Here is a 27,674-nt window from a genome sequence, read left to right on the forward strand (position 1 = left end):
TATCTATTTTTAAAGCGAACATTTGCGAACTCATTTGGTCATTTTGGTTCCTGGAACAAAATATTTTGAGATGGGGGTTCGCGGTCAAATGCATATAATTTTGGGTGGTCCTTGACATGAAAAAGTTAGAGAACCACTGGTATAGCAGCATCATTTTTTTTTTTACTGTTAGGATTCAAGGACTTTTTTCTTATTTTCTGCTGTCTTCTCACTGAAGACGTCTGTCTTTGCTGAATTTCTATTTACCTCTCTTTTTTTTTACTGTTCATCCCTAGATGTTCTAAATTTGGGAAAAAGGCCATTTCTTGACGTAATCGCTTTCAAAATGTCTGCATGAATCAAGGTTCTGTTCTAAATTTAATCCTGACAATTTTGACAGGGTTTTGATGAAAAAGATGAGTTCAAACAGCCTCAGGATTCGTCCACCGCTGCACAGTTAAAAGCAGGAGACCAATCCATATTCTCCAGAGATCTTGTCAATGCCTCACTGCTGTAATCCTCCAGGGCTTTTAATTTATATATATATATATATATATCGTCGCCATCGGGCATAAACCTCTTATCTCCATATTCAAAGTTATGTTTTTTTCATAAATGAATGCTAAAAGTGCAGGTCTCTTCTAGAGACATGACTGAAGATGGGATGTGTTTGGTTGCATTGATTGTGTGTATCTAGGTTATTATTATTATTATTGTTATTATGATATAATAATATGAATATTGTTATTATTAGGTGTGTGATGCATCGCTTGCAGTGTGGAAGCCAGGATTCATTACTAAGTGCTCGGAGTGTGACATCATTGGACCTCAGAATGGACCAATCAGTGATCATTAAACCAGTCCATTCATCTCTACTGGGTCAGGACTACTGCTTTGAGGTACACACGCACACACGCGCGCGCGCGCACACACACACACACGTATGCACACACACATGCACGCACACACGTCACAACGCGTGATGCAACTTGTGAGCAGCTATTTTCACACAAAGAAAATTCATGTTCATTAATCATAATGGAGGCAAAAGTTTGAAATAATCGTCACAATGATTTGAAGCCCAGCCCTATGATGAGTTACATGTTGAACCAAGAGGGAACATGTAGCCAGTTATAGTCTTTTGAATACAATTCCACTTAGTTTTAATCAGTCTTTTGAATAAAATTCCATCTAGTTTTAGTCATAGTCTTTTGAATAAAATGCCATTTAGTTTTTGTACATTTTTTGTCGTCTTAAAATGTTTTCGTTTTTGTCTACCGGTAGTTTTAGTCAACAAATTTTTTTTTCACAATTTAGAAAAAATTGCAGATCTACAAGCTCGTATGAGCTTGTAGATCTGCAATTTTTGAATAGCCAAAGTACTGTATAAAATAAGGTTTTAAGTGGTTACACAGATGCATTCCCGGTTTGAATGGGTTAGGACTGCATGTGTAATAAATTAATAATAATAATAAACTTTATTTATAAAGCGCTTTTCGAAAACAGTGTTTACAAAGTGCTTTACAGTGTCAAGATAAAACATCCATAGGGATAAACAACAATAGTCAATTTTAAAAATCTAAAATCAAACCAAAACATAAACTAACATACATATATACATATATTGAAAGTAACATAATTGAGACAGCCACTGTGGAGGATAACAGAACTAAAATCTAGGAAAAGGCCCGGGTGTACAAATTAGTTTTCAAGAGTGATTTAAAAGATGACACTGACTTAGCTAGCCTTAGATCCACAGGCAGGGCATTCCAGAGCCTGGGTGCCCGGGCCGCAAAAGCCCGATCGCCCATGGTGGCGAGGTTAGTCCAGGGAACTTCCAGGAGGGCCCTACCTGAGGATCTAAGGCTGCGCACCGGTCTGTGTGGCTCCAGCATATCAGGGATATAGCTAGGAGCCAGGCCTTGTGTACAGTTAGCTGACGGCGTTCTTTGGTCTCTCTCTCCTTTTAGGTGACGACGTCTACAGGGACAAAGTGTTTCTCGTGCCGCTCGGCGGCAGAGAGAGACAAATGGATGGAGAACCTGAGGAGAGCCGTCCACCCCAACAGAGACAACAGCAGGAGGCTGGAGAACGTGCTCACTGTCTGGGTGGTGGAGGGCAAAGACCTGCCTGCCAAGAAAAGGTCACACTTTATTCTCTATACTGCGAGCCAGTTCTTAAAGGGATAGTTCACCCCCAAAATGAGACTTGAATTCATGATTTTTATTTAATTTTTGTCGCATTCCTAAGCCAATATTTTGATGACCAGCAGCGGTTCCGGTATAGGACACACAAAGAGTCTCCTTTGTGTCTCCTACCTGAACCGCTGCCTATACCGGTCCGCTGGTAATGCAATTATTTGCTTAGGAATGCGACAAAAACTAAAAAATATCCATGAATTCAGATTTGAGTTAAAAAAGATTCTTCAAAATTCTTCAAAAAAATTCTAGATTTTTCAAAAATGTTCAAAAATCTAGCAGATGTACAAGCTCGCATCCCTAACATTTTCGTCTCGTTTTTATTTGTTTAGTCATAGTTTTAGTCATCATAGTCTACTTTTTATTTAGTTTATATATAGTTTTCGTCTGTGAAAAAAGGTATTCGACCAACAATTTCCGCCATAGTTTTAGTCAACAACATTAACACAGGTTTTATCTCATTTAGGTTCATTTACAGGCCCTCAAATTTGTATTAGGCCATGTTCCACTAGCCTGCTAAACCCCCCTCATTTGTATTTGATTTCAGGAGTTGGGTCTGGCCTAAGAGCTTATCTGGGCGTTTCTGCGTCGTCCACAAAATGGACTAGCCTATCATCGTCCTCGCTCATTGTTCTGTGATTGACAGAGCACGTTGGCCAATCAGGTGGAAGCCGAGTGAAGCCGAGTGGAGCCAAGTGGAGCCGAACGAAAACGAACGGCGGCCATTAAAATGTTCTCCGCTCTATTTTAAAACTTCAAAACGCTCTCAAACTTCTTTTCTGTGGCACGGAATTTACTTTTAAGATATTTAGGGCAGTGATAGTCATGTATCCGTATAAAGCAACCTATTTTCGGCATGGCCCTTCCCCTTGCTCCTACGCTGCTCTGTGGTGGTGGTGGTGGTGGTGGAACGAACGAACTGATTGGCTGAAGGGGTTGTCAGTCAAGGGTACTACTCCCGCCCAGCTCCCGCCCACAGCCAAAAAGCCAAACAGACTTTCATGCCAGACCAACTCCTGAAATCAAATACAAATGAGATTTCCGGAGGGGGGGGGGGTTTACCAGGCTAATGTTCCACAGTTTTGGGAAAATGGTGTGCCACTGTTAATGACAGCATCATTTTTATGTTTCAGGTATTACTGTGAGCTGTGTCTAGATCACAACCTGTACGCCAGGACGTCCTGTAAGATGAAGACCGACGTGGTGTTCTGGGGCGAACGCTTCGAGTTCGCCAGCCTGCCGCCAATCAGCTCCATGACCTTTCACCTTTACAAGGACACCGACAGGAAGAGGAAGAAGGACAAAAGCAGCTACGTGGGATTGGTCAATATCCCTGTCGTCACGGTGACGGGCAGGCAGCTTGTTGAGAAGTGGTACCCAGTAAGCACGCCCAGTACCCTTCGAGGTGTGTGTATGTGTTTGCGTGTGTGTGTTGCGTGTGTGTGTGTGTATAAAGTATCAAGAAATAGAAATATTCAAGAAAAGTACCATAAAATGATACTTAAAGGGATAGTTCACCCAAAAATAATTACTTATTTTCTATCGTTTACTCACCCCATGGAGACTTGAATTCATGGATATCTTTTAGTTTTTGTCGCATTCCTAAGACAATAATTTGATGACCGGCAGACCGGTAGGCAGCGGTTCCGGTAGGAGACACAAAGGAGACTCTTTGTGTCTCCTACCGGAACCGCTGCCGGTCATCAAATTAGTGGCTTAGGAATGCTACAAAAACAAAAAAATATCCATGAATTCAAGTCTCTATGGGGTGACTAATCGATAGATTTTTTCATTTTGGGGTGAACTATCCCTTTAAAGTTGTACTATGTATTTTTTTCACAATGTTATTTTGTCCAATCTGTATGTTTTATTTTAAACTTTTATTTAGCTTTTGACCCCTTTCCCCCCATTTTAGTCTATTATTTAATCTTCCTCCCCACACACATTTGTGTGCTGTCACTGTTGTTATATCCTACAGTATGCGAGTAAATGTAATTAGATAATTTCCACCACTGGTCATTGGTTTATCCAGTGTTAATTTTGACAGCAAATTTTGATTTAGTTTTAGTCATAGTCTTTTGAATAAAATTCTATTTAGTTTTAGTCATATTTTAGTCATCTGAAATGTTTTAGTTTTAGTCTAGTTTTAGTTGACTTAATATCATAAGATTTTAGTCGACTAAATCTACAGTTGATTTAGTCGACTATAATGTATTTTTGGCAGGCCTTGATGGCGTTGTAATGCCTGATTTATACTTAGCCGTGCCGATAGCCAATCTACAAGCTCACAACTGCGACACGTTAGCTTGTTGATCGGCTATTTTCAGAGTGCGACACCCACGTGCAACCAAGCATAAAATGACTTGTCTTAGTTCTACTGGATCTGTTCTCCAGCAGTACCTCCATAACATGTTTTGCCTAGTTTTTATTTGTTGTCAATATATTTAGTCATATTTTTTGTCATCGTAGCTTATTTTTTATGTCGTTTTTATTTCGTTTTTGTCAGTGAAAATAGGTCGTCAACCCAAAAGAAATGTCATAGTCTAGTCAACGAAATTAACACTCTCTACTTTCGGTTCATTTACAGGCCTCTCAAATTTGTATTTGGCCGCAGTGGTGGAAAAAGTACTCAAATGTTTTACTTAAGTAAACGTATCAATACTGCAATGTAGAAGTACTCAAAGTAAAAGTCCAGAATAAAAAATTTACTTGAGCAAAAGTACAAAAGTATTGGTATCAAAATGTACTTAAAGTACCACAAGTAAAAGTACTAAAATGTTTGAAAATAGCAGATCTACAAGCTCACAACGCGTCGCATCACGACACATTGTGAGCTTGTAGATCGGCTATTTTCAAATAGCCTATGTATAAAATAAGGCTAAAGAGGTTAATGTATGTTTTATAATTGAATCATTTATATCTGCAAAGTAACTCGTAACTAAAGTTTTCAAATAATTGTAGTGACGTAAAAGTATGATATTTGCCTCCAAGATGTAGTGGAGTAGAATTAAAAGTATAGACAATTGGAAATACTCCAGTAAAGTAAAAGTACCTAAAAATTTTACTTAAGTACAGTACTTGAGTAAATGTACTTAGTTACTTTACACCACTGATTAGGCCATGTTCCACACCGTATTGGGTGGTTAATGGTTATCACGGTTTGAATGATATTTGGACTTGATTTGGCGTCCTCCTCTTGCAGCCAAATCCTCGGGTCCCACCGTCCGCATCAAGAGCCGGTACCAGAGCGTGGTCATCCTGCCCATGGAGCAGTACAAGGAGTTTGCCGAGTTCATCAGCGCCAACTACCTGCTGCTGTGCAACACCCTGGAGACGGCCATCAGTCTGAGGGCCAAGGAGGAGCTGGCTGCAGCGCTGGTCCACATCCTGCACAGCACTGGCAAGGCCAAGGTCACTAACCACTTGATGAACCCCGTATATAACAGTGCTTCTCAAACTTTTTCATGTCAAGGACCCCCAAATTGACACTTGTTAGCCCGCAGACCCCCCATTTGAAAAGATATGCCAAGGACCCCCATAAGTTTTTACGGTTCTAGCAGTGATTTTCAACCACTTTAATTTCAAGGACCCCCCAGTTTGACATGCATTAGGTTACGGACCCCCATTTAATGGCATTTCTATCGCTGGGGCCCCAATGTATGTTGTAAAATCAATGTTAATCTAACTCTGAGAGTGTACAATTACGGGTCCATTTGGTTCCATGTGTACACTCTCAGAGTTAGAGACTTATAAGGGTCCATTTGGTTCCTAACTACCCATCATTTTAGCTGGGGACCCCCTGGAACTCCCCCAAGTTCGCTTTGAGAACCTATGCCGTATATGGTTGACCGGAGTAGTGTGTTTTCTGCTTTCTATTGTGGGGAAAGCTTTCGCTGAAAATAGCAGATCGACAAGCTCACAAAGCATCGAGTTGCGACACGTTGTATTCTTTTTGGTATCTGTCCTGATGATTAACCTGCCGACCCTATTTCTGGGCATGCCAATACAGGCAAAAAAGTTAATAAATGCGCATTGTGAGTGTAATACAGATAATCGGCTGGTTGTTTAGAACCGGACTCAAGAGCCACTGTGAAGGCCCAGCTAGTCGTCCTGAATATGCAATCCGTGATTAACTGGGTTGTAAGGCCAGCTAATCTCCTGGTACTCTGGAGAGAGTTAAGATGATCTTCGAGCGTCGCCGAGGACACTGCCTTGACCAGGGCATCCAGCGACCCTTATACTGCTGGCTGTGCCCCTGATGTCACCACGGTGATGTCAGATAGTGTCAGACATCTCCATACATGGAGCTGCCCATGTCAGTTATGGCCAAATATGGGACCATGACATCAGTCCTGGACGTGACGGCCATCTCCATATATGGAGTCTCTGGGAAGGGTTCGCTGATGTCAGACCCCGTATCTATCGCACGTCTTGGGTCTCTATGACGACTGTGTAGGATCTCCATATATAGGCCAGTGCTGGCAAGTATGCCCTGAACGTTCGCAACAGTGAGCTTGTCATTCATTGTTTCTAATAGATAGAGATGTTTTTAATTCAATTGAGCTAAACATTAATTTGACCCTTGGCTTTCAGGACTTCCTGACAGACCTGATGATGTCAGAGGTGGATCGTTGTCGTGACAACGATCAGTTGATCTTCAGAGAGAACACGCTGGCGACAAAGAGCGTCGAGGAATACCTGAAGCTGGTTGGACAGAAATACCTGCAAGATGCACTGGGTAACCTGTCTGTCTGTCTGTCTGTCTGTCTGTCTGTCTGTCTGTCTGTCTGTCTGTCTGTCTGTCTGTCTGTCTGTCTGTCTGTCTGTCTGTCTGTCTGTCTGTCTGTCTGTTGGGTAGGTAGATACTGTCTGTCTGTCTGTCTGTTGGGTAGGTAGATACTGTCTGTCTGTCTGTCTGTCTGTCTGTCTGTCTGTCTGTCTGTCTGTCTGTCTGTCTGTCTGTCTGTCTGTCTGCCTGCCTGTCTGTCTGTCTGTCTGTCTGTCTGTCTGTCTGTCTGTCTGTCTGTCTGTCTGTCTGTCTGTCTGTCTGTCTGTCTGTCTGTCTGCCTGTCTGTCTGTTGGGTAGGTAGATACTGTCTGTCTGTCTGTCTGTCTGTCTGTCTGTCTGTCTGTCTGTCTGTCTGTCTGTCTGTCTGTCTGTCTGTCTGTCTGTCTGTCTGTCTGTCTGTCTGTCTGCCTGCCTGCCTGTCTGTTGGGTAGGTAGATATACTGTCTGTCTGTCTGTTGGGTAGGTAGATACTGTCTGTCTGTCTGTCTGTCTGTCTGTCTGTCTGTCTGTCTGTAGGTCTGTCGGTCTGTCGGTATGTCTGTCGGTATGTCTGTCGGTATGTCTTTTTGTGTCTGTTGTGTAGATACTGTCTAACTGCCTGCACTGTATTATCTGAGGTAATCAATGCGCGTGTGTGTGTGTGTGTGTGTGTGTGTGTGTGTGTGTGTGTGTGTGTGTGTGTGTGTGTGTGTGTGTGTGTGTGTGTGTGTGTGTGTGTGTGTGTGTGTGTGCTTGTGAGTAGGTGAGTTCATCAAGGCGTTGTATGAGTCAGATGAGAACTGTGAGGTGGATCCTGGCCGATGTTCCTCCTCGGAGCTTCCCGAGCATCAGGAGAACCTGAGGATGTGCTGCGAACTGGCCTTCTGCAAAATACTGGACTCCTACAGGTACCGTTGACATATACAATAATATCGTATATGATATTTATGATATATGATATTTGTTCTCACTAATCTCTGGCTGAAGACCCTATCCCAGAATATATTGCAGGTGAATACCTGAAGCTTTAGGTCTATACAGATTGGAATCAGATTGATTTTTATCAAGTCTGAACAGCAACAAACAACATGGAAACTGATGTTTGCATTACGTTTTTATTGATTTAAACATTTTGGACATCAGACCCAAAAATCTGGCATCGTACAGTACTTGGGTCGTACATGTCATCATAGGTCACGAATCTGATAGATAGACAGATAGACAGTCAGTCAGGCAGGCAGGCAGGCAGGCCAGACAGACAGACAGACAGACAGACAGACAGACAGACAGAGGCAGGCTTTTATTAATTCTGCAAGAGAAATATTAGTTCTCATGGCAGATCCGCAGTTATAAACAATGCTACAGCATGTATAGATCTACATCTGCATCTCTCTCCTTCCCACAGAGTTTTTCCCAGGGAGCTGAAGGAGGTTTTTGCATCATGGCGACACGAGTGCGGTAACCGGGGGCGACCGGACATCAGCGAGCGACTGATCAGCGCGTCGTTGTTCCTGCGCTTCCTGTGTCCGGCTGTGATGTCGCCGTCACTGTTCGAACTGACGCAAGAGTACCCCGACGACAGAACGGCCCGGACTCTCACACTCATTGCCAAGGTCACCCAGAACCTTGCCAACTTCACCAAGTAAGGAGGGAGAGAGGGACGTGTTTTTTTGCAGCCAGTGGCTCATGTTCCAAAAGTAGAGCAGCAAGGTATTCACCATTGTGGTTAGTGTTGTCATGTTAAATGAAGGATGCACCCAATGAGTGCAGCCTTTGTAGAAGATTCAAGCTGTTTTATTTGTTATTGACTTATATACAGTTGTCCCCGCAGATTGTGTTTATTCATTAAATATTAAGCAAGAAAATAAAAGAGAATGACAATAATAATGGGTGAATGTAATGCACAATCTATGTCAAGCGTTTTGGATAAAAGCGCTATATAAATGCAAAATTTACCATTTACCAATTTTAATAAAAAAGATATGCAGATTGGGACTTAGACAGGCACAGTAACTAATCATCATTAGCAACGTTTGCTTATGCAGTCAATTTCTGATATATATCAGATCAAAACAGCAATGTTTACCCAAACGTGCAGATGTACAAAGCAGCAGGATCAATCAAATGTGCAAGTATCACATATATATACATAGCATGAACAGCTCAAACAAAGAACAAGTGGTCAAGCATAGAGAAAGTAAAAACAAAAGAAAGATGGTTTTACATGCAATTTCGTTTGAGTTACTGTAATTTTAGTTTTGGCTTGTTTGACATTGTTCATTTTGGTTTTATTTAGCCAAGAATCTAATAATAAACTAATACAAAAGTAAACCAAGAACCTATCATTGAAACTATACACACTATAGGATGCCAGGTCAACATTGACCTGGCATCTGTCTACATAACATGCTATCTAAGTGACATTTTAGCCTTTAGCATAAGCCTGCAAGGTCGTCAAGGCTATAGGGCAAGTGCTACTTTAGTTTGTTTTTGTTTCAGTTAACAAAATTATGTTTTCCCTTTTAGATGTATTCTTATTTAGCTCTAATAAACCTGATCATAATGTGTGTGTGTGTGTGTGTGTGTGTGTGTGTGTGTGTGTGTGTGTGTGTGTGTGTGTGTGCGTGTGTGTGTGTGTGTGTGTGTGTGCGTGTGTGCGTGTGTGGCAGGTTTGGTAATAAGGAGGAGTACATGCTGTTTATGAATGACTTTGTGGAGCGGGAGTGGAGCAGCATGCAGCGCTTCCTGCAGGAGATCTCCAACCCGGAGAGCGTCAGTCACACTGCCGGATTCGACGGCTACATTGACCTGGGTCGAGAGCTGTCCACGCTGCACACACTGTTGACCGAAGTAGACCAGGTATACCCATTCATTGACCCATTAAAACCGGGAATGCATCTGTGTAACCACTTCAACCATTATCTTATACTTTGGCTATTCAAAAATATTAAATATTTTTGAAAAATCTTGAAAATGTGCGAAAATCTTTGAATATGTTCTTTTTTATAGCGAACATTTGTAACTTAAATCTTTGCTTCTGGGTGGGTCCCTGGAACAAAGCATTTTGAGATGGGGGTCGGCGGCCAAATACATACTTTGGGGGGTCCTTGACATGAAAAAGGTTTGAGAGCCACTGATATAGCAACATAAGTTTTTTCAAAAAACTGTTAGGATTTAGAGGACATTTGTAGAATCGGCCTCAGGCCTTAATGGGTTAACTACCAGCTGACTGAATTAGACCAGGTGTGGTCATAGAGTGAGTGACACCAGAGGGAGCTCATCTGACCTCGTCCCCCCCCCCCTCAAATTTGGCTCAAACATGGGGAAAATTGCTTTCTACTAATACTGCCTCCAAAACGTGGAATGCCTTACCAAAAGCCATTAAAGATATCGACTCCTTACCCAAACTCAAAACTAACCTAAAAGAATAGACGACCTTAAGATACAATTATCCTTTGCCCCCCACCCCTCCTTTTTTGTAAATATACCTTTTGCTGGTACTGATATGTATTGTATGTCTTACTGATGAATTGAGTACAATGGACCACAATGGAAACAGGCCCCCTGGGGCTTTTTGTGTTATCCTTATAGCATAACTTTTTTTTTTTCAAGATTTGTATGCCTTTATTTAGAGAGGGATAGGGAAAGTAGGCCGACAGGAAATGGGGAGAGAGATGGGGGGGTGACACGCAGCAAAGGTTGTCGGGAACGGGAGTCGAACCCGCGACATGCTGTCAGGCTGGCATTGCAGCCTAGGGTGCCTGGACCGCCACACTACGGCCCAGACCCTTATAACATAACTTTTGACTGTACAACTTGTACTGTTAACAAAGTATTCAATAATAAAGTATTCAATCAACCAATAAATCAATCAATCAATCAAAAAAAGGTACCTCATTCATTAACGACCAGCTGACTGAAGTAGACAGGTAACTCATGTTTCTGTGTGTTTCCAGATGTGTTTGTCTAAGCTCGGTCCTCTCCCCCGCGTGCTGCGGGAGGTTTCCGCGGCGCTCGCCAACCCCGGGGGCGTGGCCAGCACTGGGGGAGTGGCCAGTCCAGAGGTTAATCCAATGAGCTCTCCAGAACCACAGCGCATGTCATCTCCACCCCCCCTGTCTCCGCCCCTCTCCCCTCCGCTGGCCGCCTGCAGTCTGTCCATGGGTCTACAGGGCAGCATGGGTCTGGAGAGCAGGTTAGTCATACTAGTTAGTAATACTGGGGGGGGATTCTTCATCAGCCAGACCTGTTGTCCAAGGACAGAGGAGGAGAGAGAGTGGAGGAGGAAGAGAGGAGATCGGGCCTCAGCCTTATCCAGTGTTTACATACATGTCTAGTCTACATATCACGGTTTCTACATTTGTGCTGAAATGCAATATTATTATTATAACTTTTATAATTTTTATGATTTGTATACATTTTTATAAATGTTTTAAATTGTATTATTCATTATTTTATTTTATTATTATTCAGCTGCTGTACAGTTGTAAATGATAAATCGACTGCAAGAGTACATATCTAAAATGGGCAACATACTGTAATACACTGTCGTGTGTGTGTGTGTGTGTGTGTGTGTGTGTGTGTGTGTGTGTGTGTGTGTGTGTGTGTGTGTGTGTGTGTGTGTGTGTGTGTGTGTGTGTGTGTGTGTGTGTGTGTGTGTGTGTGTGTGTGTGTGTGTGTGTGTGTGTGTGTGTGTGTGTGTGTGCGTGCGTGCGTGCGTGCGTGCGTGCGTGCGTGCGTGCGTGCGTGCGTGCGTGCGTGCGTGCGTGCGTGCGTGTGTGTGCGTGTTTGCAGTTTGGTGGACTTCACCAGACTACCCTCTCCGACCCCAGAGAACAAGGAGTTGTTTTTTGTCACTAAAGGATCCAGTCTACAGCCTGCAACAGGTAACCCTTCACCTCTGCCCTTTGACCTCCACCTGACCTAACTAACCCTTGACCTACGACCTCTGACTCTCATAGGTGAAATACAAACCCTACCCCAGTGGTGGAAAGTAACTAAGTATATTTACTTAAGTACTGTACTTAAGTACAATGTTGAGGTATTTGTACTTTACTTGAGTATTTCCAATATCCAATACTTTTACTTCTACTCCACTACATCTCAGAGGCAAATATTGTACTTTTACTCCACTACAATTATTTGAAAACTTTAGTTACTAGTTACTTTTCAGATATAAATTATGATATTATAAAACATACATTAACCACTTTTGCCCTATTTTATACATAGGCTATTCGAAAATAGCCGATCTACAAGCTCACAACGCGTCGCATCGCGCCGCGTTGTGAGCTTGTGGATCTGCTATTTTCAAACATTTTAGTACTTTTACTTTTGGTACTTTAAGCACATTTTGATGACATACCTTTGTACTTTTACTCAAGCATTTTTTTTATTCTGGACTTTTACTTGTAACAGAGTATTTCCATATTGCAGTATTTGAGTACTTTTTCCACCACTGCCCTGACCAATGACGTGGCCTGCTTTTTTATTTGATCCATCCAGGCCTCCAGGATTCTCCTGCTCCGAGCTCCTCCTACTCAGAGGCCAATGAGAACGAAGCAGAATTGGCCGGCGGCAGCAGGAGGGAGGGCCCAGAGCTGACCAATGAGGACCTGCAGGACTCCTCCCCTAACGACGGCCCCGACGACAGCCAATGGCAGCGCAGGACCGGGCTCCTCCCCCTCTCTTTCCAGAACCCCGTCTATCACATGACGACCACGTCGCCACGGCAACCCCAGCAGACGGATGCCACGCCCTCTGACGGCTCCGCCGGTTCCCATGGTAACGCCGAGGAGAGAAACACCCTGGCAGCCAAACCTACATTCCTCACTCAGATGTCTGTCGCCCTGGGAGCAGGAGACAGAGGAGGTAATCTGAGGACTCCACCTCACCCCCCTAGCACTCACCTCTTTAGACTCCACCTCACCCCCTAGCACTCACCTCTTTAGACTCCACCTCACCCCCCTAGCACTCACCTCTTTAGACTCCACCTCACCCCCTAGCACTCACCTCTTCAGACTCCACCTCACCCCCCTAGCACTCACCTCTTTAGACTCCACCTCACCCCCTAGCACTCACCTCTTCAGACTCCACCTCACCCCCTAGCATTCACCTCTTCAGACTCCACCTCACCCCCCTAGCACTCACCTCTTCAGACTCCACCTCACCCCCTAGCATTCACCTCTTCAGACTCCACCTCATCCCCTAGCACTCACCTCTTCAGACTCCACCTCACCCCCCTAGCACTCACCTCTTTAGACTCCACCTCACCCCCTAGCATTCACCTCTTCAGACTCCACCTCACCCCCTAGCACTCACCTCTTCAGACTCCACCTCACCCCCTAGCACTCACCTCTTTAGACTCCACCTCATCCCCTAGCACTCACCTCTTCAGACTCCACCTAACCTTCTAGCACTCACCTCTTTAGACTCCACCTCACCCCCTAGCACTCACCTCTTTAGACTCCACCTCATCCCCTAGCACTCACCTCTTTAGACTCCACCTCACCCCCTAGCACTCACCTCTTCAGACTCCACCTCACCCCCCTAGCACTCACCTCTTTAGACTCCACCTCATCCCCTAGCACTCACCTCTTTAGACTCCACCTCACCCCCCTAGCACTCACCTCTTTAGACTCCACCTCACCCCCTAGCACTCACCTCTTCAGACTCCACCTCACCCCCCTAGCACTCACCTCTTTAGACTCCACCTCACCCCCTAGCACTCACCTCTTCAGACTCCACCTCACCCCCTAGCACTCACCTCTTCAGACTCCACCTCACCCCCTAGCACTCACCTCTTCAGACTCCACCTCACCCCCTAGCACTCACCTCTTCAGACTCCACCTCACCCCCTAGCACTCACCTCTTCAGACTCCACCTCACCCCCCTAGCACTCACCTCTTTAGACTCCACCTCATCCCCTAGCACTCACCTCTTTAGACTCCACCTCACCCCCTAGCACTCACCTCTTCAGACTCCACCTCACCCCCCTAGCACTCACCTCTTTAGACTCCACCTCATCCCCTAGCACTCACCTCTTCAGACTCCACCTCACCCCCCTAGCACTCACCTCTTCAGACTCCACCTCACCCCCCTAGCACTCACCTCTTTAGACTCCACCTCATCCCCTAGCACTCACCTCTTTAGACTCCACCTCACCCCCTAGCACTCACCTCTTCAGACTCCACCTCACCCCCCTAGCACTCACCTCTTTAGACTCCACCTCACCCCCTAGCACTCACCTCTTCAGACTCCACCTAACCTTCTAGCACTCACCTCTTTAGACTCCACCTCATCCCCTAGCACTCACCTCTTCAGACTCCACCTCACCCCCTAGCACTCACCTCTTCAGACTCCACCTCACCCCCTAGCACAAGGGTTCCGATACTTTTCAGGCCGCAACCCCCCAAAATAATCTGGGGACCCCCACCCCCTGACAAGCACTTGGGATTGTAGGAGTTAACATTTAGTTTGACTCGGTTCCACAGATAAATATTGTGAAAATAGCCGAACTACTAGCTCACCTAGCACTTAACTCTCCCTGTACCCCTTCTTGCCACCTTCCATCTTGGTCACTTTTTTAAATTTTCTTAGACTTATTTTTCTCAACCACAAATGCACAGAATGTGATTTACATACCATGTTGTTTAGACAGATGCTAGGTTCACTGTTCACTGACTCCACCTCACCCCCCTAGCACTCACCTCTTTAGACTCCACCTCACCCCCTTGTATCCCATAGTTTCAAATGTATCATTTTATTTAGATAGCATGTAATGTTTACACAGTTGCTAGGTTCATTGTTTACCTGGCATCCTAGTTTCTTCGATGCGCTAAGCTGTGCACTCTGCACTTTTATGTGACTATTTACCTTGTTGTTTGTTTCCAAGAGTTCATGTCTACTCCGCTTATTCCGATCTCGCACTGGAATCCTAACAGTTTTTTTAAACACTTTGTCGCTATAATATCAAACCTTTTTCATGTGAAGGACCCCCAAAATTAAATGTATTTGGCCGCGGACCCGCATCTCAAAATATTTAGCTCCAGGGACCCCCCAGAAGCAAAGATTTGAGTTACAAAAGATTTGCACACAGTTTCATGATTTAAAAAAAAATAGCAGATCTACAAGCTCATAGCGCGGCACTCGGTGCCGCGCTATGAGCTTGTAAATCTGCAAATTTTTGAATAGCCAAAGTATAAGATAATGGTTAAAGTGGTTAAAATCTAAAATGACTCAATTGTACTGTATCTTTTCAGGAGGAGGAGAGAGAGGAGCAGACAGAGGAGGAGGAGGAGGAGGAGGAGGAGGAGGAGGAGGAGGAGGAGGAGTTGAGAGAGGAGGAGACAGAGGAGGAGGAGGAGGAGGAGTTGAGAGAGGAGGAGGAGGAGGAGTTGAGAGAGGAGGTGGGGGAGTTGAGAGAGGAGGAGACAGAGGAGGAGGAGGAGGAGGAGGAGTTGAGAGAGGAGGAGGAGGAGTTGAGAGAGGAGGAGACAGAGGAGGAGAGAGAGGAGGAGGAGGAGGAGTTGAGAGAGGAGGAGGAGGAGTTGAGAGAGGAGGAGACAGAGGAGGAGAGAGAGGAGGAGGAGGAGGAGAGAGGGGAGACCGGACCTCAGCCCTGTCCAGCAGCAGCAGTGGGGAGGAATATTCCCGCCGTTCCGGGGAATTCTCCCGACGACAGTTGTCCCTCACTGACCCCCAGCCCAGCCCTGCCCCAGGTAACCTTTAACGCAGCGGTTCTCAACTTTTTGTTTTTATTTCAAGGTATTAGGCCACGGACCCCCAATTGATACTATTTTTTCCTTCCGGGACCCCAAAATAGCAGATCTACAAGCTCATAGCGCGGCACTCGGTGCCGCGCTATGAGCTTGTAGATCTGCTATTTTTGAATAGCCAAAGCATAAGATATGGATAAAGTGGTTACACAGATTGACATTTATATTACAAAGGTACTTATGAAACTATTTACAAGCAGAGAGAGAGAGAGAGAGAGTGTGGCTTAGAAGCTAGATGAGTTATTGTTTAAAGTTAGCGTTGCACAGTACTGTTGTCTCTGTAATGTTTTGAACAAATCTAGTTGTTAGTTATTATTGTATAGCGTATAACAGCTTTAGAATAGTCATTTTCACAGAAAATAAACCGACCGATAAAGGTAAATAAATATCATTAGATTATTAATTAGTACGATAATTTATCTTATACTAATAATATAAATGTTATATACCACGGTTAGTGCAATAAAGCATATCTCTGCTGTCCGGCAGCAACCAGCTAACTCCAAAATGTTCATTTTTCAGGAAATGACAAAAGCAAAACAAAAAGTGGAGTTAGGAGGTTTTGTTCATCATTGATAAGAGCAGCTGAATGGACCTCCAATCTCACAATGAGGTTGGAGGTCAAAAGCGGGTGGAGCCTGGAGTCAGCAAAAACAGCTAACTCCACCCCCCTTTGGTGGACTTAGCTGGTTTAGCAGAACGTTTGAGGATCCAATGGAGTTAGCTGGTTTTGTCAGAAGCGCTTTTTAATACTTTTTATTGGTTCAATATTTGTTTAATCAACACACAGACGTAAAGGGTGTTCAATAGCACTGATTTATGGGAAAAAAAGCAAAAGTGTAAAAATGGAGTTGGTGGTTTTTGCCGGACAGCAACAAAGATAAATGTTAATAATTTGTCATATTTCCCAGGAGCCCCTCCTCGCCAGAACTCGGCCGGGCCGTCCATTGGACCGCAGCGCAGGATCGACCAGCCTCCCCCTCCCCCCTCGGCGCCCCCTGCCTGCCCCCCGCGTGGCAGGACCCCTCCCAGCATGCTCAGCGGCTGCAGCGCCGCTTACCCCCCCCGGCCCGCCTCCGGCAGCGTGATGTCATCGAGTCCCGATTGGCCGAGCAGCGGCCAGTCGCGCCTCAGACAGGCGTCGTCGTCGTCCAAAGGAGACAGCCCCGAGAAACAGCGGCCAGTTGCCAAGGTAACCCCCGGTGGACCCGCAGAGACTGGGTTACATCCTGTGAATTACTTTAAACCAGTGTGTGTAAAGTAACTAAGTACATTTACTCAAGTACTGTACTATTTTAGGTACTTTTACTTTACTGGAGTATTTCCAATTGTCTATACTTTGACTTCTACTCCACTACATCTCCGAGCCAAATGTTGTGCTTTTACTCCACTGCAATTATTTGAAAACTTTAGTTACTAGTTACTTTGCAGATATAAATTATTACATTATAAAACATACATTAACCACTTAAGCCCTATTTTATACCAGGCTATTTGAAAATAGACGATCTACACGCTCACAACGCGTCGCATTCGCATTAAACACTTTAGTACTTTTACTTTTTGTACTTTAAGTACATTTGGCGCTTGGCTTTGACCACACACCGCTTCTTGTACAGTTCCTGGAGCGCTGGGAGCTCGCCTCCCATTATATGCTCTGCTGATCGTAGTACTCGCTGTAGGTTGCTCTTTTCTCGGCCAGTACAGTTCCCATACCAGACCGTGATACAGCCTGTTAGGACGCCAACCGAACTGTTGTAATACAGTAGTACAATCATACAGTAGTCAAATTAAAGCTGCATTATGTAACTTTCCTGTAACTACCCTGGATTTGAACCTCGGTGTCCTGCGCACGTTTGTTTTTACCACTGAGCTAATAGAGCCTGCTTGCTTGCTCTGGGGAGAAATAGAATGTTGACCTTCTGGTCAAAATTTGAGTCAAACCAGAAACGGGATCGTGTCAAAGGTCGTGTCTAACCTAGACACAGGATCTAAATGTCTCAATAGAGACCAAATGCAACCACTCCAATTGTAGAAGTTCTGTTAACATACTCTACCATTCGGATTGGACAGAATAACATTTCATTCACACACAAAAATGAGCTTTAAAGGAGTAGTTCACCCAAAAAAATACTGATTTTTGTATTTATTTTTTCGCATTCCTAAGCCAATAATTTGACGACCGGGCGTATTTCCGGGAGGAGACACAAAGAGTCTCCTTTGAGTGTCCTACCAGATACATTAGCATCTTTCCGCCGGTAATCAAATTATTGGCTTAGGAATGCGACAAAAACAAAAAAAATCCATGAATTCAATGCTTCATGGGGTGTGTAATTGATAGAAAATACGTAAATTTTTCGGGTGAACTACTCCTTTTACACAGGCCCAACCTTGGTTACACCACCTGACTTCACCGTGTTCATTTCATGTTCTGTGAAATCATTCACGTTGACAGCAAAATTATTACAATGTTTTATTCACTGTTATCAACACACCTTTTGTTCCCTGCGTGTGCCTGCGTGTGCCTGCATGTGTGTGTGTGTGTGTGTGTGTGCGTGCGTGTATGCTTGCTTGTGTGCCTGTGTGTGTGCGTGCCCAGGCTCCCTGTGCATTGGATCGGACTGCTGCCTGGCTGCTCAATATGAACTCCAACAGCCAGTATGTGGAGACAGAAGAGGATCGCCATGATGACACCCTCACCGAGAAGGTTAAACAATTTAACATGTCTTATATATGTCCACCTGTGTCTTTTATATTTTCTTGCCCTTATAAAGAATTCTGGGTCCAATCTCAATGTTAAAGGTCGGGTGTGATATTTTTTGGTTAAAACAAAAAGTATTTTGTTAATAGCTTAAAGCACTATATTCTGATAGTAATCATTGCTATAGAGTGTTTGTTCAGTAACAGGAGTCTCCCCGTCTCTCCAGCTCTTTAATAAACAGAAAACACATTTTCCGGTAGGTGTCAAAATCTCAGCCAATCAGGAGAAAGTACCCATTTTTAAGCTTCATTTTTATAGTGTTCCAGTTCCAATTTTGCCTGCTCATCACTTCCAATTTCACTTGTTTAATCTATATCCTGATTGAGTTCTCTATCCTGATTGGATAAAATTGGAAATGAAACTGAAACTGAAACGAAAATGCATTTTCTGTTTAATAAAGAGCTGGAGAGACAAGACTCCTTTTACTGAACACTTAACACTTATTTTAACCAAAGAAAATCACTTACCCTACCTTTTAAAAGCTGCATTTGTCAAGCTGCATTTATTTAATTTTATTTATCTATTTTCACCATTAAATAAAGTGCTGTTATGGTAATGGGTGAGAAGTTGAACTGATAGCATCCCCAGCACATTTTTAGGAGGTGCAGCTGAAGTAACTCCCTGCATAATATAATAATATGCATAATATCTGGCCTTTATATGTAGTGAAGGTGAAAGTATCCACAAATACAAATACAAAGTGCACATACTCAAAAGATGTACTTAAAGGGGAATTTTGGACTAAAGTTTTCTTACCTTTTCTATGACGTTATATCTTAGGAGGAATGGTACAGTAGAAAAATTTCATAACTCCACCCCTAAGCCGCCACAGCTTAAAAGGTGCGCGGATAGGCCTTAGGTTAGATCACATATTTTAATAGCTTTTTTTTTTTTTTTTTTTTTTTTGATCTGACGTTCATAGTGACAGAACACTATTCAACCAAAAAAAAAAAAAAAAAAAAAAAACAGAATTCTCGCTAGACGAGATTGAAATCTCGAGATTTCAATCTCGTCTAGCGAGACTTCTGTTTTTTTTTTTTTTTTTTTTTTTTTGGGACAATGTTCTGTCACTATGAACGTCAGATCTCACCCAATTTTTTTTTTTAAAAAGCTATTAAAATATGTGATCTAACCTAAGGCCTATCCGCGCACCTTTTAAGCTGTGGCGGCTCAGGGGTGGAGTTATGAAAATTTTCTACTGTACCATTCCTCCTAAGATATCATAACGTCATAGAAAAGGTAAGAAAACTTTAGTCCAAAATTCTCCTTTAAGTACAGTACTCAAGTAAATGTACTTTGTTACTGTGTCCACCACTGCTTTTAGCTGATGATTCAGCTCTCCTTGTGTCTCACCATGATAAATCAGAGGTATGAAATGATCTGGTGCAAAATCAGCATTCGATATTATGACAATAAGTTGTCTCTCCAATCTTTGTAAAACAGACTCAATACTCTTTGGGACCAAAGCTAAACTAAAGAAGACCCCTGGTTTCAGAGTGCTTGTAGTTGTTCAATTAAATTGGAGTTTGTTGTAATCGACATTTAGAGCATAGGTTTAGGGGTTGTGGTTGGAGTTACGCCCATTTATACTTACATCGGTGACGCATAGCGAAAATAATTTCGGTTAAAATTGGTTAAAAAATTGCAAACATGAATACAAATGACATTAATAAAATCACTGTCCTCGTCAAAATGTCATGCTGAAGTTGTTGTCCACACAAGTAAAGTAATAAAGACGTGTGTGTGTGTGTGTGTGTGTGTGTGTGTGTGTGTGTGTGTGTGTGTGTGTGTGTGTGTGTGTGTGTGTGCGTGTGCGTGCGTGCAGTATCAACAGGAGATCTCTGTTCTCCAGGAGAGGTTGAGAGTTGCAGCGTTGAGACAAGAGGAATGTGAAACTCGACTGTTGGTTCAAGACCAGCAAAACCAGAGAATGTTACAGGAATACCAGGTATAATAAAATACATTATTAGAACAAACCAAACATTATTATTGTTCTTATTGAATGTCACTTAACATCTTGCAGGCTGCAGCATTGGTACGTCTTTATTTGCAAAGCTGTTCTCGGAAATCTCTCCTCATTCATTGGTTCCAAATGTGTTTTAATTTAAAATACCCGTAACTTCATCACAGACTGAGACAGGTAAAATCTCCAAAAACGGAACTCATTTTGGAACATTTTTAGGCAAGACTGACGTCACAGTTGATGCTACAACAGCAAGAGATGTTCCTGCAGATCTATGATGTCATCAATATGATGTCAGTCATCTCCTTATTTGGGCAAATGTAGGGGGTCGAGGTTCAGAGACGAGGCATGGAGGTACTGTAATAGGGTAGAACGCTGGTGCAGGGAGTGGGATGGGGGCAGGACAATGTACAGTATAGGTCAATATGCATATCGTTGCTGTCGGGTGGAAACCTCATCCAAAACTATTCAAAAAATGTAAAGTGCTGAGCTTGTAGAACAGCAATTTTTGCTACTTTTGTGTGACACTGTATGACGAAGTAGGGCATTCATTTACTGGAAACATTAAAAAAATATATATGGAGATAAGAGGTATCTGCCTGACCACAGCGATATGACATGTCATACAGTATGTCATATTTCATATTCATATGTCATACTGTATGTCATATGTCATATACATATGTCATATTTTTCATATTCGGACATACTGCGTGTCACACACCGACCATTTCACTCAGTGGAACTCAACGTCTTGTGTTACCTGTCATATAACTCCATTGCGCTCTCAATGGAGCGTGTGGAATGTTGCTAGACGAGACGCCGCTCTTTGAGCCCGCCCTCCAGCTGGACTGGAGAGACCGCTCTATTCCCTCCCTCTCCCCGCCCGTCTCCCCCTCGGACCCGGGCCCGGGCCTGCTGCTCAGGCCCCTCTGCGCCGCAGACTTCCACAGGGGATTCTACGAGGTCCTGTCCCAGCTCACCCTGGCGGGCGACGTCACGCCGGATCGGTTCGTCGAGAGCTTTGAGCGCATGAAGAAGACGGGGGACTACTATGTCATAGTGGTGGAGGACTCGAACCTCGGGCAGATCGTGGCCACGGCGACCCTGATCACGGAGCGCAAGTTCATCCGCTCTTGTGCCAAGAGAGGCCGGGAGGAGGAGGTGGTGGTCAGTGATGTCTGGAGGGGGAAGCAGCTGGGGAAACTGTTGGTGTCGACGCTCACTCTCCTCAGCAGGAAGTTGGATTGCTACAAAGTCACACTGGAGTGTGTCCCCAACAACGTGGCTTTCTACCAGAAAGTTGGCTACGCTGCCTCAGACGAGACTTACATGCGGTGTCGGTTCCACGACTGAGGTTGGGCACAGACTTGAGAAAGCCCTGTTTTGACCCCTGCTTTCACCCCAATATGACTGACCCTTTGAGATCAGGACTGGCGTTTACCAAGTGTCTTCTTCAGTGTAATTTCACTGACCAATAGATTCAAGTTCCCAGTAGCCACAACTGATTTCAGTCATGTGGATTCCATAGAGGCCAGCATGTCTTTCTCAGGCCATATACTATATGTACTGTACATGAAACTGGATAAAGTGTTGTCATCGGTATGCTAAGTATGCATTTGTCAGCACCTCATTTGACTCGATCTTTCCAGCCGACAGTGACCTGAGAAAAGGAAAGAAGGAACTGAAATCTATTCTAGTCTTGTATTGAAAAAAGTCCCATAAAAACATTTTTCATAATTCATCATCCTTTATATATGGTTACCGGCTCAGTGGTTAGAGTGTCCGCCCTGAGATTGGGAGGCCGGGGTTCGATTCCCCGGCCTGGGCATACCGAAGACTATAAAAGTGGGACCCAATTGCTCCCTGCTTCGTACTCAGCATCATGGGTACTTGTGCATCATGTGACCAGTGTTGCCAGATTCTGTGAGAGAAACAAGCAACCAGGTCTAGGAAAACCAGCCCAAAAGAAGCGACTATGGGCCACATGTGCACTTTAACATATACATCAGCTATTTGAAAATAGCCGATCTACAAGCTCACAACGCGTCGCGATGCGACGCGTTGTGAGCTTGTAGATCGGCTATTTTCAAATAAAATATTGTGGGGAAATTCTAATAAGCAGATCTGGCAACCCTGCATGTGACTAGCATCATGTCCAGGGGGTGTACTTGTACACTACGGCTGGGGGATGTATTTGTACATCAAGCCGTCTCACGCTATAGGAACATGAGACAGGCCACATGGCTCGGCAAGGCTTACTTATTGTTGTTGTATTTCAGTCCAGGTTGGAGGACACAGACAGTCGACTGAGGAGACTTCAGGATGACAAAGATCTTCAGATGAACAGCATCATCAGCAGGTGACCTTTAACCTTTGCCCTTTAACCTCATACAGTCTCTATTATAGGTATCTGCGACCTTTACCCTTTAACCTCATACCGTCTCTATAGGTATCTGTGACCTTTACCCTTTACCCTTGTACAGTCTATAGGTATATGTGACCTTTAACCTTTCACCCCATACAGTCTATAGGTATCTGTGACCTTTAACCCCCTCACACTCTCTGTAAATGTGACCTTTAACCCTAAACAGTCTCTAACTATAGGTAGTTTCCAGACAATGGATTATAATGGATATAAAACTTCTGTGACCGGTTGAAAAGGTTATAAAACACGAAAATCGCTGGCACTGGGTGAGTATATTATGAAAATACTCTGGCAGTCAAAGAGATAATAGAGACTAACTTAATTGGTGGTCTACCGATCATCAAAATCAGGATTGCATCCAACCCGAACATCTGCTGGTCGGGCTGTAATGAACAAATGACTAGGGCTGGGCTGTCTCCAAATATGGAGATGGAGCCCACTAATAAGAATATGTCAGAATAAGGTCAGGACATGCATGCATCTGCAACGGTGCCTGCACAAATCTGTTGTCGGCATACATGCAACGGTTTGTGTTTGCATGACATCACACCAGAGCTCCGGTCTTGCCTATAAGATGTGAAAATACTTTTAGACTTCCACTCGAGTAGTTCTTAAATAGATCATCACACTAATAGAACTGTTTAAACACATAGTTTTATTTATAGACCGTCCTCAGAGAGAGATGGAGAGAGAATTGGAGGCAGAGAGACAGACGGAGATAAAGAGACAGAGATGGACGAAGAGAGAGAGAAAACAGGACAAATCTTCCAACACAGCAGACGTATTGTCCGTCTCCATGCATACCAGCAGCTTTGACGATGAACCGCCACGGCTCATGGAAGGTGTGACGTCCCGATCTTCTTCCCAGACTCAGGTCTCCGGTTCTGAGTGTCTGTACGCCTTCATGTCTCAGGTCCTGCTCCATAAACACCCGAAGAGCAGCCAGATTACCGAGGAGCGATCAGACCCCCTCAGCAGCCTGTCGGCAAATAACCAGCCCTGTAGCCAGCCAGAAACAACAAGAAGGAGACACAAACAAACCAAGATCTCGCAGCATCAACCGTTTGCCGAGACCTCAACTCAGCCAGGAGAGATGAAGTCGACGCATCAGCGGACTCACGCAGCAAAGAAACCCCACGTCTGTGAGCAGTGTGACAAGAGATTCAGGCATTTGTGTCACCTGAAGACGCACCAGCGCGTCCACACCGGAGAAAGACCATACCACTGTGAGAAATGTGACAGGAGTTTCAGTCGGTTATATGGTCTGAAGACCCACCTGCGCCTGCACACCGGGGAGAAACCGTTCCATTGTACACAGTGCAACAAGAGCTTCAGCGAGGTAGGCAACCTGAAGACCCATCAGCGTCTGCACAGCGGGGACAAACCGTTCCGCTGTCAACACTGTGACAGGAGTTTCAGTCAGCTGTGTAACCTGAAGACGCACCATCGTCTGCACACCGGGGAGAAACCTTTCCACTGTCAGCAATGTCGCAAGAGTTTCACCGTGCTGGGCGCCCTGAAGACGCACCAGCGCGTCCACACCGGAGAGAAGCCTTTCTACTGCAAACAATGCGGCAAGAGTTTTAGTGTGTTAGCCGCTCTGAAGACGCACCTGCGCGTCCACACCGGAGAAAAACCCTTCTACTGTAAAGAGTGTGACAAAAGTTTCACCGACGTGGGCAGCCTGAGGAGACACCAGCGTGTCCACACCGCAGAGAAACATTACTGTAAGCAGTGCGACAGAAGTTTCCGGAACCCAGGCAACTTTAGGAGACACAAGCATAAACAGACTGGAGAAACACCTCAGCTCTGTAAACAGTTTGAAATGAGTTTCAGTGTGTTCTCAACCTTTTCAGGCCGTGACCCCCCAAAATAATCATATTTGAACCCCCCCCCTGATAGAATTGTAGGAGTTGAGGCATTCAATTTTGTTTGACTCAGTTCCACAGATAAAAATTTGGAAAATAGCCGATCTACAAGCTCACAACGCCTCGCATTGCAAGGTGTTGTAAGCTTGTAGATTGGCTATTTTCGAAATAAATTCCATATTATTTGTCAATTTCACCAATGTTTCACCAATTTTATAGTAACGTTTGTTGATTACTTTTGATGCAGTAATGGTCTTTTTTCTTTTATTTCCTTTTTTTTTTGGGGGGGGGGGTCCCGACCCACAGGTTGAGAACCACTGTGCTAGATCACATGAAGGCGCACCAGTGTGTCCACTCCGTGAGTTAGGTACTTGGGTACTCTGAAGAAAACACCAGCGTATTCACGCAGAAGAAAAACCTTTTGACTGTCAACAGTGTAACAAGAGTTTCCAATGTGTCACAATGTGCCTGTTCGCAATGTGCGAACAGAACTGAAAGATGGCACAAGAGGGAGGAAAGATAATTACCAATATAGCCCAATATAGCTGCAAGCAGCAATACCCCGGGCCAAGCAATGTGCTTAATTCACCATAATGACAGCAGGCTGTCAATCAGTTTCATGTGTGTATATTCATATGGTCATTGGAGTGCCCTTCTACCACTGTAAGAAGGTTGAGAAGTATTTGCATAATTATGCTGATGAGCACACAAAGCCATATTGAGACGATGGTGCAGGAAGCAGGGTGCAATTCCCCTCCACTTTTTCAAGTTAAACGGCACATTATTAAGTCTGGCGTACGGCACAAATGGTTGAATTTAGAGACCAATCAGAGTGTAGAATCCCAATCCGTGTAAGAATTTGTTGCACATTTATAGTAGCTTATTTTTTTTATTTAATATCAAAACCGGAAAATTAGTCATTTTAGATTTTTGCGTTGGCTATTCATAAATAGCGGATATACAAGCTCACAGCGTGTCACTTCGTGCGGCAGCTGCGAGCTTGTACATCTGCTATTTTTCAAGAATCTTAAAAGTGTGAAGACTACTGATTTAGAAGGCATTTGTAGAATCGCTCTCAAGTCTTAATGGGTTAAACAACAAATTTAGCAAGGAGGAAGTGCAAATAATTTTCTGTTGGCGAAAATTGCATTCGACCATCAATGGGAGCAGCATTAATAATGTTATATAATGAGGTCAGGATACGCAGGGGAAACAAATGTTACTGCAGTTAAAATCACTGCTGTCAGAAATCACCGTACCCTGATGTCTCGCCATGTCCAACACAACTGTGATATCTTGATAACTTTCTTTCTTTGTGCAATTCATTGTCATTATTATTATAAAATTATTGTTCTGCATACAGCATGTGCCCTGACTGTGAAAAATAATTTCCTCTCTGAGGATGATAGACTAAAGTTAACCATAACGCTGTTTGTTCAGGTTGATGTCGGTGGAAGAAGAGCTGAAGAAAGATCATTGTGATATGCAAGCTGTGGTGGACTCCAAGCAGAAGATCATAGAAGCTCAGGTCTGTGACATGTTCATCTACAGTCATTCCACAGCTCACAACGTTTATGCTAGAACAAATGTTGGTTACCTTTGGTTAACGCAGCGTTTCCCAAACAATGATAGGATATTTTGATGCCAATAATCCTTTTACACTTTGACTCAAGTAAAATGTTTTACTTGTGACTTAGGAGTATTTTTTTATATTGTGGTATTGCCACTTTTACTTAAAGGACCACTTCACCCATTTTCAACCTTATCTTCATGTAATTGGTCCTCATTATACTCATTATAATATGGTACTATTTTTGTCTATTCACTCTGTGTCTCCGAGGAAGGCTGTGGATGGTTCAGAAACGTGCCTACCAGGAGATTTTTGTTGTTGTTTTGTTTTATTTATGAATGCGAGAACAATGGCCTCTATTAGCATGCTAACTTTCCAGGAATAGAAACCCTGCCGTTTCTATTAGCTTCAATTCCTCATCGATGATGTCACTGGTAGGCAGGTTTCTGAACTGTCGGAGTACTTCTTCCACGACTGACTGCCTGCTTGTCTGTCTGTCTGTCTGTCTGTCTGTCTGTCTGTCTGTCTGTCTGTCTGTCTGTCTGTCTGTCTGTCTGTCTGTCTGTCTGTCTGTCTGTCTGTCTGTCTGTCTCACTGTCTGTCCACCTACAGGAGAAGAGGATAGCTAGCCTGGACGCGGCCAACAGCAGGCTAATGGCGGCGCTAACTCAGCTAAAGGAACGCTATGCGGTGACATCGCAACGCAACGGCCTGTCGCCCAGCAACACGTCTTCTCTGCAGATCACAGAGAATGGAGAGTTCCGCAACTCCAGCAACTGTTGAACATTGAGCGCTCTGATTGGACAACCGCAGCAACTGTTGAACAAAGAGCAATTGGACAACTGCAGCGACTTTTGAACAATGACCAATCTGACAAGTCAACTCCAGCAACTGTTGAACAATGAGCTGACTGATTGGACGATTCCCGCAAATGTTGAACGATGAGCAGTCTGATTAGGCAATTCCAGTACCTTTTTGAAGAGTGAGCAATCTGATTGGACAATTCCAGTTGAACAATGAGCAGAGTATTGAAGTTGATGAGCAGTCCAACAGTAAAAGAATGAATGAGTCAGTTTGATAGGAATGTGCTGGGTTGACAGGAGAGAACATGGTGGAACACAACACAACGGAAAGGGGACTAGCTGTCCTGGATGACAACTTATGGCTGTTTTCGACTACGTATCGCATCTATTATAACCAGAACCACCCCCATACGTTGCTGAGCGGAGTCCTTCAGGTCTCTATACTAGTGTCTTTACTGTTTTCACTCCACATTAAATATAATAGATGAAAATAGCCGATCGACCAGCTCACAACTCGTTGTGAGCTGGTCGATTTGCTATTTTCAGCAAAGGTTTCCCC

At 44.0% G+C, this 27,674-nt stretch overlaps 2 protein-coding genes across 2 annotated transcripts; both read left to right on the forward strand.

Annotated features, from left to right (window-relative positions):
* Positions 1-797: 797 nt before the first annotated feature.
* Positions 798-27,095, forward strand: LOC308088419 (disabled homolog 2-interacting protein-like; the record flags this gene model as incomplete). Its single annotated transcript, XM_080432870.1, has 18 exons — positions 798-878; positions 1,950-2,122; positions 3,311-3,582; positions 5,380-5,588; positions 6,771-6,915; positions 7,709-7,853; positions 8,351-8,587; positions 9,615-9,804; positions 10,875-11,140; positions 11,740-11,831; positions 12,451-12,816; positions 15,534-15,665; positions 16,634-16,914; positions 18,322-18,429; positions 20,309-20,431; positions 22,729-22,808; positions 26,183-26,270; positions 26,925-27,095. The coding sequence occupies exons 1-18, from the start codon at positions 813-815 to the stop codon at positions 27,093-27,095; spliced, it is 3,144 nt and encodes a 1,047-aa protein (XP_080288996.1). The 5' UTR covers positions 798-812.
* LOC308088420 (glucosamine 6-phosphate N-acetyltransferase-like) lies at positions 21,251-21,802 on the forward strand (the record flags this gene model as incomplete). Its single annotated transcript, XM_080432871.1, has 1 exon — positions 21,251-21,802. One exon carries the CDS (start codon positions 21,251-21,253, stop codon positions 21,800-21,802), a length of 552 nt encoding a protein of 183 aa, XP_080288997.1.
* Positions 27,096-27,674: the final 579 nt, after the last annotated feature.

The sequence above is a fragment of the Gymnoscopelus braueri genome (genome assembly GCF_963280865.1).
Source record: "Gymnoscopelus braueri genome assembly, chromosome: 7".
Classification (NCBI taxonomy): Eukaryota; Metazoa; Chordata; class Actinopteri; order Myctophiformes; family Myctophidae; genus Gymnoscopelus; species Gymnoscopelus braueri.